Here is a 13,476-nt window from a genome sequence, read left to right on the forward strand (position 1 = left end):
ATTAGATAAGTTAAAATAATTATTACATATACACAATGACCGATATTAATCAAGAGTATTAGAGAGGCTAAAGTAATATAATTATTTGATTGAATAATTACTATAATGCTTCAAAAAATGGTTCATCTATAAAATAATTGGATCCTTAAATTAAATCATTAGTATAATGTTTTAAGAGATGTGAAGATATAAAATCTATCTTGTTTTCATTTTCACATATAACTTCCCTTTTAGCACTTTTAAAGAATGAATTTATTATTTTATTCTTCATCGATATTTTTTTAAAAGTATATTAAAAAATAATTTTTCATAATCGAATAAAAAATTGAGAGAAGTAATTATTAGAAGAAAAATATATTAGAGTAAAGTCACAATTAAAAATCGGTTATAAAAAACACATAAAACATTATTTTTTTCTTCTATAATCATAAAAAAATGAATATACATAAGGCTCATGAGATAAAAAATAATGTTAATAATTATTAAACTAATATTTAATTATCAAGTGAGATAATAGAGAGTTACATTTTTTCCTTCAAGAAAGAAAGGAAACAAATGAGAAATGAGAGAAAAAATAATAAATATGTGTCTAACTTCATTTTTTCTTCGAAAACAAACAGAAAAATATGAGAGTGAGAAATGAGTACAATTTTGTGAAAAAACTAAGAAGACAATGAGAAAGAAAATAAAAAATATCTTAATAAATATTTGGTTTAATTATTCTTTTAGTTAAAGTTTCCAAATATGTCAAGTTGGTCATCTAGTTCTTTAGTTTTAATTTGGTTCCAATTTTTTAGTCGTAATTTGATAATTTTAGACAAAAACAGAGACCACCAAAAGCGTAATTGAATCTAATTTTTTTTATTCTTTATTATATTTGATTTGATGTTTTATTATTTATTAACATTAAATGTATTTTACAAAAAAAAAAAAGACAATTTAATTTCCATCAATTTCTAAAATATACTATCTATAACTTAAAAAAAATGATAAATATATGGGAGGTCATGGCCCCTCCCACTCCTTAGATGCTCAGCCATTACATATACATGTTATATTACTCCATTATAACTAATAATTAAAACTTTATTTGTCAATGTTAATGATTTACATTACAATACTATTATATATTTACACATTTAAAAAAAATATAATATAAAAAAGATTAATCCTTTTAATTTTTTAATTTTATGTTTTTATTTAAAAAAAATGCCAACGAATCGAGTTGAATTGACTCGTATTTTGACTTGTCAAATTGACAGACTGGATTAGAACGAGTTAACGAATTGAAATCTTTAGTCCAATCTATCTCTTTGATGAGCTGATTTGTTGAGTCCAAACTGATTTGTCATCTCTAATTAAAAGTGCAAGGGAAAGAAAGGAATAAATCATAAATTTTTAAAATTTACTCGATAATAGAAAGAACTGAATTATTAACAATTTTTATGCAGAAAATAGGCTTTTTTGTATTTTTGGGTCTTTTTGACCGGTTATTTGTAAAAATGGGTCGTTTGATTTTTTTTTTTGGAAAACAGGGTTAAGTCGTTATGGGGAAGGACGACATTGAAGGTGAAGTCGTCCTCCCTCAGACCGGTTTCAATTTTTTTTTTCTTAAAAACAAAGTTGCCATGCAGAAGCACGATTTCTGAAATCTGAGGATGAAATCGTCGTTGCAGATGCCGGTTTCACTTCATTATATTTCTGATCTTAAAATTATGACTCTTGGGTAGGTTACACTCCTACGCAGTGAATGAACCATTCATAATAGTGAATGAACCATTCATAATAGCCACACATAGACAGATGAGCATTCTTCATCCCGTATACAAGCTCTTAAAGCCACACTTCACTATGCATATTAATGCCTTGGCTCGACACACACTCATCAATGCTGGAGGGGTGTCAAATGTTGGAGGGCTGTTAGAGAAAACAGTTTTCCCTAGCAAATTTTCCATGGAAATGTCAGCTGTTATATACAGAAGTTGGGTTTTTTCCGAGCAGGCACTACCTACTGATTTGCTTAAGAGGTGGTGATAACAAAACATTTTTTTTACTCCTTATTATTGTATTGGTTAAAATTTAACAGAAACATGCAAATTGAGAGTGAGGTTTTATTAAGTAAGAAATGAAACCGGACAAATTTGTTATTTCTAATGAATTTCTGGTGTTAGCAATCTATATATAATAACATAACATGCTACCATTGTATTTGGATTGAATATCAGGGAAATGGCAGTTCCAGATTCTAGTTATCTTTATGGACTTAAGCTTGTGATAAAGGACTACCCATATGCTATGGATAGGTTACAAATTTGGGAAGCAATTGAAACTTGGGTGACTGAATATCGTAACTTCTATTACTCGTCGAGTGAGATGGTTGAGGAAAATGACTTAAAAAGTGAAATCAGCATCCTCAAGGACGACTTCATCCTCATATTTCCAGAAATCGTCCTTTTGACCGAGGACTTTGTTTAAAAAATAAAAATAAAACCGGCTGGGAGAAGGACAACTTCACCTTCAATGTCATCCACACCCATAACGATTTAATCTTATTTTCAAAAAAAAATATCAAACAACTCATTTTTATAAATAACGGGTCAAAAAGACCCAAAAATACAAAAAAGTCCAGAAAATAACTTTATTTACAAATTAAATCGGTAAATAGTAAAAACTGCGTGGTCATTATTACTTTATATCAAATAATTACATAATATTTTTATCGAGTAATAATATCTCTAGTTAATTACTGCTAAGTTAATACAATTATTAGTGTTTGGGAATATTAAAACGATAGATAGAATCAATGTAATACTTTAAGAAAATATTTATTAATCAATCAACAATTTTACAATCAAAAACTTAGTTTTATAACTAGATAGAATAAAAGTTCTTAATATACAGAAAAGCAACACAAAAAACAAAAACAAAATTAGTAATAGAAAAACAACAATGTAATCATAACTATATAATTTTATCTCTAATTACAGTTAAAGTAAAAGACAAAGTTTCATCCTCATTATTAATATATATATATATATATATATATATATATATATATATATATATATATATATACATTTTTATTTTCAATTTCATTCTTTGATAAATAATTATTTTACTATTTTTACCTTTTTAGTAACTATTTTGTTAGATCTAAATGTTTTATTCATTCAATTCTTCTTTTCTATATATAAATATATACTCCATTTTTGCATCATATTTTTATTTCCAAATTTATCCTTTAATAAATAACTATTTTTTAAAATTAAAATAATTATTTTACTATTTTTACCTTTGAAGTACCTACTATGTTAAATTTAATTATTTCATTCATTTAATTTTTCTTTTAAATTAATCCTGTCAAAACTAAAATAAATATCTTTAATAAAAATTATCTACTAAAAGAATATTTATAATAAAATTATATATTTATAACAATTTATAACAAAATATATAAAATGATATTTTCTTTTGTGTCCACGTCTTATTTTTTCAATTATATTTTTAATTATTATTTTAAAAATTAATTATTTTATAATTTTTTTATCATCGATCATTATTCTAAGAACATTTATTGTTATTTTAGAAACCTCTTTTATGTACATATTTTACTTTTTTAATTTTACATCTTACAACTCTTTTAAATATATATATATATAACAACGTCTGTGTTTAAAAGATACTTTATTTTGGTGTCCTAATTTTTCTTTCCAATTTTATCTTTTAATAAATAACCTTTATTTTTAAATTTCAATTATTATTTTTCCATTTTTAACTTTAAGGTTTTGTTAGATCTAACAATTTCATCCATTTAATTTTTCTTTTCTATATATAAAGAATACTCCATTTTGGTATCACATTTTTATTTCCAATTTTACATTTTAATAAATTACTGTTTTTCTTTAAATTAAAAAAATATTTTACCACTTTTACCTTTTAAGTAATCGCTTATTTTTATTTAGTTTAACTATTTTATTTATTTAATTTTGTTATTAAATTAATCATATTAAAACTAAAATATATATCTTTAATAAAAAAATTATGTAATAAATAAAAAAATATTTATAATAAAATTTTAAAAATATTTATATTTATTTTAGACTTAATTATGTTTTGAATCTCTGATAAATTTGGAAACTTTTAATTGATCCCTAATAAATTTTTGTGATGTATTGACTTCTTATGATGTTATTAACTTTATGATGTGACAGCTATCTTGTGATGTGACAACTATCTTGTACTATCATCCTCCTTGAATGTTGTCACATATTATTTGTTACAAGAGATGGTGATGACGAGATCTTTTTCAAATATTTACTGTATCTAATGAAAATTGTTTTTAAATTTTGTTAAAATAATAAAATTAAAGTTAAGAAAATAAAAAAATAAAATAAAATTTTATAAAAATATAAAATATGTAATTATAAAATTATGAAATATAAGATTATAAAATAAAAAACTAAAAAATATAAAATTACAAAATAAAAAAAATTATAAAAATAAATAATTTCATAATTTTAAAATCTTAAAATATATAAATATAAAACTATAAAACTATAAAATTATAAAATTATGAAATTGTGAAAACAAAAAATTATGAAATTATAAATTTTTTAATTTTGATTTTTTGTAATTTTATAATTCTTAATTTTATAATTTATATTTTTTATTTAGAAATTTATAATTTAAATTAAAGTTTAGAAATAATTTTAGATAAATACAATAAATGTTTAAGAAAGATCTCGTCTTCACGATCTCTTATAACAAAATATTACGTGACAATTTGTGGTGATATTTAAGGAGAAAAACAGTACAAAATAATTATCAAGTCATAAAATTAACAAAAAGATTTAATTGCATGAATTCAGTTGAATAAGTGTAAAATATAAAAAATTTGATAGACAATTTTTTAAAAAATTTATTAGAGACTAATTCAACAAATGATTAGACTTTTATTTTTAAAATTAAAATAATGACCTCACATTCTGTTTTCACCTGTATACATGAAAAAAATAAATCTAAGACAAAAGTTCCTTTCGCTTTCCCTTGCAACTTGCTTGACCCATGTTTTTAAATAAAAATAAAAAAACATATTTATTTTACCACGATTATTTTTAATACTCTTTAAAGTGTCAAAACAGAATATCTCATAAATGAAAATCTGTGTTTCACAGAAATGTATAACATTTATAAAAAATTAATACAAGCACTTAAGGAAAAAGTATCTTTATCAGGCCGTTATATTAATATCCGCAAAATTGTGTCAAAAAGATATTAATATCACTCATCTTCAAACATATATATATATATATATATATATATATATATATATATATATATATATATATATATTATTTAAGCTATATAAATAAAAAATTTAATTATTTAAACTTTATTTCATAAAAAAATATTATGTTGGGTTGTTTTCATGGTTAGAGTAGATGCTTGGATGTGATGTTTCACAGGCAACATGTTAATCTCTGCTATAGTCTGTTATTGTAGCACTATCTTCGATTTGATGATAAAAGTTTTATTTGGACAAGTTTAAGTTTTTTTTCTGTGTGAATTAATGACAGGTGGAGTTTTTTTTGTTGTTGGAGTAACTGAATTTTTAAGGTAAGAAATGTTACTTTGGATGATATATATATTATTCTCATAATATTTAGTTTTATGATTTTTAATTGTTTGACTCTTTGTATATCCGAATAATTTATTCACATGTTCAAAGTACTTTTCCTCTCATCACAATCTTTATCACACACTTATTTTTTCTTCTTATTTTTTGCATAATTTTTTTAAATGGTGTATTATAAAAATAGTTTTTATATATCACATTTTATTAATTCTACTCCTTTTTAATATTTTTCTTTGTTATTTTTTTTTCACTTGAAAATATTTAACTCTCTCAAATTCAAGTGTTCAATTACCTAAATGATTCATTTACCAGGTAATATAAACAAAAAATTATATTTTTATTCTCTTTGACTCTTAATTTTTATTTCATTTGAAGAATTGCTCAAAAAATTTTCATTATTTCTCAACAATTCAATTAGTTTGATATCTGAAGAGTTATTTGCAGATCTCCAAGTTATTTTATTTCTTATCATACTTTTAATTATTTATTTTTTTCTTTGTGCAATCTCATTTAGTGCTATATCAAATCATTTCTAGTGTATATATTTTATCATTTTTACTTCTTTTTAATATTTTTATTTATTGATTTTTTTATCATGTTGAATATTGTTTTAATGATTTTTATATAATTATTTTTATTTTTAACTCATTATTATATATGAAATTTTACCATTGTATTGTATAAATATAATATAAAAATTTAATATAATTGTCATGAAGTTCAAAAGCTAAAATATTTATATTTAAATTCAAATTATAATTAGTTTAATTTTTATTCTATGTGTGATTTCATTTAACTAATATATTATCACCTTTATTAATGTATAGAAAAAGTATAAATTTTTTTGGTACTATACCTTCATATTCAACAGATATAAACAAACAAAAAACCTATAATGTATGAAAGAGATCAATGTAGATAAAAAAAATGAGTATGAAGGAAAGAGATTAGAAGAAAAATGTGGATGAAGAGAAGAGAAGAATAATAAGGATGAAGGAGATAACGAGAAAATGTAGTTAAATGTATGTGGATGAAAAAGATGAGTGTGGGTGAAAGAGATAATTATGGATGAAAAATGTGATAATTGTAGATGAAAAATATGAGTGTGAAAAAATTTATGAATGTTAATAAATAAGACGAGTGTGATGAGATTTATATAGATGTGTGAAAAAAGAAACTATAAGTAAACATATTTGTCATCCTTAAATTTGGATCATTATATTAAAAGTAATATGGGGTTATTTTTAATTTAAGGAACACTCACAGATTCAAAATATATAACTTAATGCCGACTCAACCGACTTTAACTTATATACTCATGCTAATCTTATTTATTTTAGCTTTTTATAGTTAGCATTCATTATAAGTAGACAATAACTTAAATAAATAAATATTAAAATAAACAAGATTAACATTCGTTAAACCGATACAAACTTAAATAAATAAAATATTAAAATTAAATATATTATTGTATAAATCTACACTAACTTAAATAAATCAAATATTAAAAATAAATAAGATTTACATTCGTTTATTTATTTTAGTTTTACTTTATATGTAATATCCACTAGCTAACACTAATATAAATAAATAAATAAAATATTAAAATTAAATAAAGTTAACATTTAGTAAACTCATGTTAAATTTCATTTTAATGTTTGTTTTAGTTAGTATTTGTTAAGTCAAAACTAACACAAATATTTATGTAATAAAAAATTAAAAAAATTTTAACTTTTTGTTTGTGACTTTTAGAAAAAAATAATGTTTTGTGTCGTATTAAAGTCGATGATAATAACATCGCAATTTGACCGATTCTAATATTTGAAAGTTAAATTATATTTTCTTGTAATCCAAATATCGGAAAAAGAAAAAATAAATTATGTCCCTGATGGTACCAATAATAATTATAAAATTTAGTTAACAAATAAAAAAAATTGATTATATTTCTTTTCGAACTAACAAATTTACAGTTGAAATAAATGTTTTCAAATAAATGAAAACTCATACTATGGCACATAAAAATTTGAAAGAACCAGTTCCACGTAAAGTAAAAGTAATTTGTACTCATCACACTTCAGTTTTTGTTCTTAAAAAAACAAGTAAATGATTTAATTATTAGGATAATTGGGGATTGGAGAACTGTGAAAAAAGAAATTGTTGTTGAAAATGAGGTATGGATGAAGTGGTTATTGGAAGGTAAATTGAAGGAGAAGGATATGAAGAAGGTAGCTGAGGTGAGTAGATTTTGACAGTTTGTTTGCAGTAAGAAGAAAGAAGGAAACATAAATGAAGGGAAGGCAGGGTGGGTTGGGGGCATTTAACAGAACAAAACTGTCTCTTGATAATGAAGAAGAAAGATGACCAACAAACACACACTTGTTTTAATTTGGTCGCTGTTCAAGTCTGCATTTAAGTGAATTCAAGGAGGTTTAATGAAGGCAGGTGAACTTTCTTCAAATTCAACACTCCATCTATCTCTCTTTGCCTTTAATGCCTTGCTACTTCCTACCCTTTTCTCTTTCTTTACCTTCTTCTACTCCTACCTATTACGCCAACCATTTCTTTTTTCTTTCTTAATTATCACAACAAACTTTTAATTCATTTCTTCAATTCTAATCATGCTTTTTTGCTTCCCAAATATTATTTTAACATTCATAATCCATCTTCAACCACAACCATCAACATTTTTCACATCAATAATTGTAAATAAATTTTCTTCATTATTAAATGCTGATTCACTTCCAGTATGACAATCACTTTTTCATCACTACAAAACTAACTATATCTAATTGATTTCAGTCATACTAGCATGACCACTCATTAATTTTGACGGCTTAAATTGATTTCAGTTTTAGTTGTCGTGATATTTTCAATACATCTATTTTCGTTTGAGTTATACGTTTCTCGAACATGAGACTGAACATTAATGAGTAATCTGATAGCGAGTAAAATAATAGACTCAACAAAAAATAAATTTCACTAAAATAGACTTTAATCTAATTCTGATATCATATTAAGAAGTTAACTTTATCTTAATTTTAGAAAATGGGTTTGTAGATTAAGATTTATATCCATTTATATATTATAAATTAATAGTTATACTTCCAAAGCATTTGATTCTTAACATATAATCTTGTTGTATACTTATCATCTCAATACACATGATGATGTCTCAACAAATGTGCGCTTGAGTATCCTGTAGGTAATCCACAGTTAAATTTGATTTAGTAAATCACCCATTTAGGGCAGCACAGGAAAATTGGTTGTAATTGGTGACGTTAGCAATGGACAAGCCTCTGAACCTAAGAGGCCAAACCTATATTATTCCGTGTTCCATGTAAAAGAAATACAACCCAAAATCCCTTAAAAAGACACACATATGTATCACATATGCTTTGTCACATCTACGTTTGCCTTCCTTGAATCAATAAATTGATTTAATGATCCGAACTGAATCATTTATAAAAAAACAGCATGAAAAACATTTGATTTCAGTTTTTAAGATGACCCAATTACCTCAATGAAATCAAAGTGTTGTGTACGTAAAGATTGACATGCATTACACGAAGTGAAGGCATAGTTGGCGGTGTGTCATGTAACACGTTGACCCACCTAGCTATTTCTGGGTTATGAACTAGAATACCATTTGATGAATGAACACAACAAATTAAACTATGTTTAATTAGTTTGTTAGAAGCCCCATTGAATTAATGTGTAGGAAGAAAGAGATTTGAAATTACAAGAGGAGGGGTTGTTTGGGAGATTTAATAAAGAGAGAGAGGGAGGTGAAGGAACATTAAATTGGGTTTTATTTATTTGGTAACTCATAGGACTTGGTTGGTTTAATGGGGAGGGTGTTGAGAGGCTTTAAAGGGTGGTTTAATAGCATAGGTCATCTAAGGTGTGGTTTGTTTGAATGGGTGAAGAGGGTGTTGAGAGCTTTAAAGATATTAGTTTTGTGAGTGAGCCAATTGGGGAAGTTGGAGTTATTGTTAACATTAAAGAACCATTGGTAATGGCAATGGCAATGGCATTCAAGACCCTCCTTTCAACTGCACACACTAACAACATTTATGACCATGCCATACCTCTCTCCATCCATACTCTTCCACTTCTCACCGCCTTTCATAACTGCCAAACCTTCCTCCTTCCCCTTTATAGTACTACCTCTAAATTCTTCCTTTTTATTATCAAAATATCAAAATTAAACTTCTTAACACACTCCAGGAACTTCTTCAACTTTTCTTATTTTATTTTTCTGTTTCGAATTTGGAAGGAGCACACGATAAATGAGTACTCTTCATCTAGCTTATATCAATAATACAACATTTTTTCATACTTTTTCCGTATGCTAAAATTTTATATTCTCACTTTTTCTTTCAATTTGCAACAATATAGAGTGCAAGTGTAAAGAATATGCCGGAAGAACATTTTCATTAATATATTAAACTCACATAATAATGACACGTCTTTTTAAGGAGTTATTTCTTTCAGACTTAAAGATGTCATTTAATTCTGTTGAAATTGAAAATATCACATCTTAGAATTAAAGTTTACTACTAGTAGTATTTTGTAGTTGCATGTTTACGTCTTCCCAAGAAGAAAAATACATTACATAAAATTAAATATAAATAAAATTTAACTGTTTTTATTATGATTTAATGATATTTTTTTTTAAAAACTTGTTAATTGAGACATTTTTTTTATTAATTTTAAGATTTTAAAATTAAACTTCAATGACTTCAGAAAAAATATTTTTAAATATAGTTTATAGAATTAAATCTAACTAATTTTTGAATCAATGTAACGATTGATTACTTTCATTTATATTTAAGTCTAGAAAAAAGTATATATAATTAAAATATTTTTATCAATTTATATATCTCATTCATAATTAAATCATATTTGACCAACGTTGTTTATAAATTAATTGCTGTAAGGACTGATGTGATCACCTAAAATTTCTTGGTAGACTCTTTGGAGTGATTATAAATGTTCATTAAAAATGGAGAGGAAAGGGGAATAGAATAAGAAAAGAGAACAGTTTAGATAAAAAAAAAATGTAAATGTTAATTAGTATCTGGTTAAAAAGCTTAAATTATTATTGTATTAAAATGTGTAAAAATGTGTGTGTGTGTGCATGTGTATTTTTTTTTTAAAATTACTTTTATAAGAATTTTAAATGTAACAAATGATGTGATAAAGATAAAAGAAATAAACAAGAAAAGAAATAGTAAATAGAGTAAGTGAATGTTTGTAATTTTTCCTTTTCCTTTTTTTTTTACATGAAGGTGTGCATTTATTAAGAAGCCAACTTGGTAAGCACGTTTGCATAAGCAACATCCCTCTGCTTTAGATCTTCAAATTTTGATCCCCTTTGCAGTTATAACCCGGAAGTCGAAAAGGCAACTCCTCCTATATAAAGACCTCAGTCTTATACTACACTTGATCAGAAAAAACAACAACCAAGTTTTGAAGGTGAAACCACTCTCTCAAACTATGGTCTCCTTTCACAAAGCGCTGGCCGAGAGTCCAAGGCCTGAAATTCATGCAGAATTCGAAGCATCATCAAAGAAGAGAAAATGGGAAGAGCCATTTGCCGAAGACTTCTTCAAGGATCAAACAACTCTAGAGAAAAAGAAATCTATCTTTGATATAGAGATTCATCCTGAGACCCCTTTTTCTTCAGAGAAATGGCGTCAATACCTCACTATTCAGGTATCTAACTATCTATATTTTTATGTATATGCTGTCAAAACATATGTTGCAAAAACACAGCTCTGGAATGATCTTCTTGTTAATCTATGATGTTTTTTTTTTTTTTTCCATGTGTAGTCCGGGCAGATACAGTTGTGTAACACACGAACAACATCAGAGGACCACAAGAGAAGTCCCGAACCACCACCTTCTCATCACATGAGTTTAGACCTTGAGCTGAATTTGACATGTGAATCACTGAGGAAAAAAGATGACAGTTACAACAATGTTAATGAGAAGCAGAGTTCTGGTTCCCCAGGGGGTTTGAGTGAACCTGATCATGATCTGTTCAGTGAACCCAGCAAGTGTAAGAAAGATTCAGAAGGTATAAACATTCGTTCTCCCTCGTGGCTGTCATCAACTGAGGATGATTACAATGAGATGGTTGCAACAGTTTGCATGCGCTGCCACATGTTGGTAATGCTATGCAAGTCATCTCCTTCCTGTCCTAACTGCAAATTCATGCACCCACCAGATCAGAACCCTTCAAAATTCTTGAAGAGAAGGTGCAGTCTTTTCTGCTAGTTATTTATTAGGAACGTCAAGAGATACGTATAAATTTTCAACTTTGACCTTACGCTTATCTTTCTATTTTTCCCTCTGAAAAGCCTAAGTTCTTCTTTATATATATAGCTCAAGTGTATGTTCAAAACAGTGGGGTGATGATTAACTCTAGCTATGGTACTGATTCTGGTTGTGAGAACGAATGCCAATAAGTGAGTACCCTAGAGACTGACCTGTTATCATCATCGTATTTCCATGTACAGACTATTCTCGAATATTGTTTATCCATCTCGCCAGAGCAGAATTTCGGTAGATTTTTTAAGGATTTGAAACCAAACCCATTTTACTTCATACTGATTCTTTAATTTGTGAAGATCTTTTCTTCACATTGCAACGTTCAATTTCACTATGTTTTTTTTTTCTTCTTCTTAATAACTAATACTGAGTTTCCTAAGAACTTCATTTTTAACATGTTGCTGGGTAACCAGTCTTCAAACAAGTAAACCTGGTTTTTTTTTTTACGTGGATATTAATTTCACGGTTTAGGCTTCATGTATATTTTAAAAATGTCAAAGCAAAGAAGGCAACACAACCGGAGTAATTTTTTCTCTTTTAATCTCCTAGAAAATAGAAATAATATATGGACATTAATATCTTATCATCCTATTATAATACATGGAAAATTTATATTCTTTTTTAAACTCATTATTATAATTGAATATGATAAACTAGTTGATTTTTTTTTTAAATTAAAAGGAAATTACTCTAAGATGTGATTTCATTCTTTTTGCTCCCTCGAAAACCCCAAATCTACTACATATAATAACTAACCTGCTGCATATAAATCCCAAATATGAGTTCTAAAATTATGGAAGGATCTGCAGACTAAAAAAAACACATGAAGATCTGTCAATTCTATAACGATGGCAAACAGTAGGTTTGAAAAAGAAATATAACATACAGCCAGAAAGTTGGTTATCATAATTAATTTCTTGATAGATAAGTAATCCCTGGAGTCATAACCTATCTAAAATCCACATAAATTTTAACAAATTCTATCTATAATTTAGTCAAGTTGTGGCATTGTTCTTTTCAAAGTACCCTAGTCCGTAATAACCTGTATGCAAAGTTCAATGGCTAAATAATAAACATTGAATAGTTTGTGCCCATACAGGGCATTCTATATCCACTTTCCACTTTTTCTAAGGTAAGAAAATGCATAAACAAGATATATAAGGATGCATCTATCTCTTATTTAAAGGGATGAGTGAAGGTTCTTTAATTCAAAGCAAGGGTAGTTTGAGGAACCAATCCCATTGAATGCACATTAACGCTCCTGTGTAGCCTCATGCTCATTTACGTTCTATGCTCATAAATGCAAAGGAAAACAGAGGGAGAGATAGATACATAAATACATCATTAATCCTTGCATATATAATCCACATGAAAATAAAATAAAATCTGATCCACAATTCACGAACTCCTGGATTTTGGAACTACCTTGTCAGCTGCATTTATGAAATGTTTCATCGTAATAGGCGATCTGCGAAGAGTGGAGATAAGTTTTGGGATGTGAAGTT

General features: G+C 26.3%; 2 protein-coding genes across 2 annotated transcripts; both read left to right on the forward strand.

Moving 5' to 3' along the window:
- Positions 1-1,547: 1,547 nt before the first annotated feature.
- LOC114163690 (probable linoleate 9S-lipoxygenase 5) lies at positions 1,548-2,475 on the forward strand. The gene is made up of 3 exons (XM_028047984.1): positions 1,548-1,593; positions 1,748-2,027; positions 2,226-2,475. Exons 1-3 carry the CDS (start codon positions 1,548-1,550, stop codon positions 2,473-2,475), a joined length of 576 nt encoding a protein of 191 aa, XP_027903785.1.
- Positions 2,476-10,993: 8,518 nt separating this feature from the next.
- On the forward strand, positions 10,994-12,247 carry LOC114162944. Its single transcript, XM_028046958.1, has 2 exons — positions 10,994-11,353; positions 11,471-12,247. Exons 1-2 carry the CDS (start codon positions 11,135-11,137, stop codon positions 11,915-11,917), a joined length of 666 nt encoding a protein of 221 aa, XP_027902759.1. The 5' UTR covers positions 10,994-11,134; the 3' UTR covers positions 11,918-12,247.
- The last annotated feature ends 1,229 nt before the right edge of the window (positions 12,248-13,476 follow it).

This window comes from Vigna unguiculata, chromosome 9, assembly GCF_004118075.2.
Source record: "Vigna unguiculata cultivar IT97K-499-35 chromosome 9, ASM411807v1, whole genome shotgun sequence".
NCBI classification, from domain to species: domain Eukaryota; kingdom Viridiplantae; phylum Streptophyta; class Magnoliopsida; order Fabales; family Fabaceae; genus Vigna; species Vigna unguiculata.

Coding starts and splice junctions, on each gene's coding strand:
- LOC114162944 (XM_028046958.1), top strand. CDS start 11,135: ATGGTCTCCTTTCACAAAGCGCTGGCCGAGAGTCCAAGGCCTGAAATT. Junction 11,354..11,470: donor GTCAATACCTCACTATTCAG/GTATCTAACTAT, acceptor TTCCATGTGTAG/TCCGGGCAGATACAGTTGTG.
- LOC114163690 (XM_028047984.1), top strand. CDS start 1,548: ATGGGGAAGGACGACATTGAAGGTGAAGTCGTCCTCCCTCAGACCG. Junction 1,594..1,747: donor AGTCGTCCTCCCTCAGACCG/GTTTCAATTTTT, acceptor ACTCCTACGCAG/TGAATGAACCATTCATAATA. Junction 2,028..2,225: donor CCTACTGATTTGCTTAAGAG/GTGGTGATAACA, acceptor ATTGAATATCAG/GGAAATGGCAGTTCCAGATT.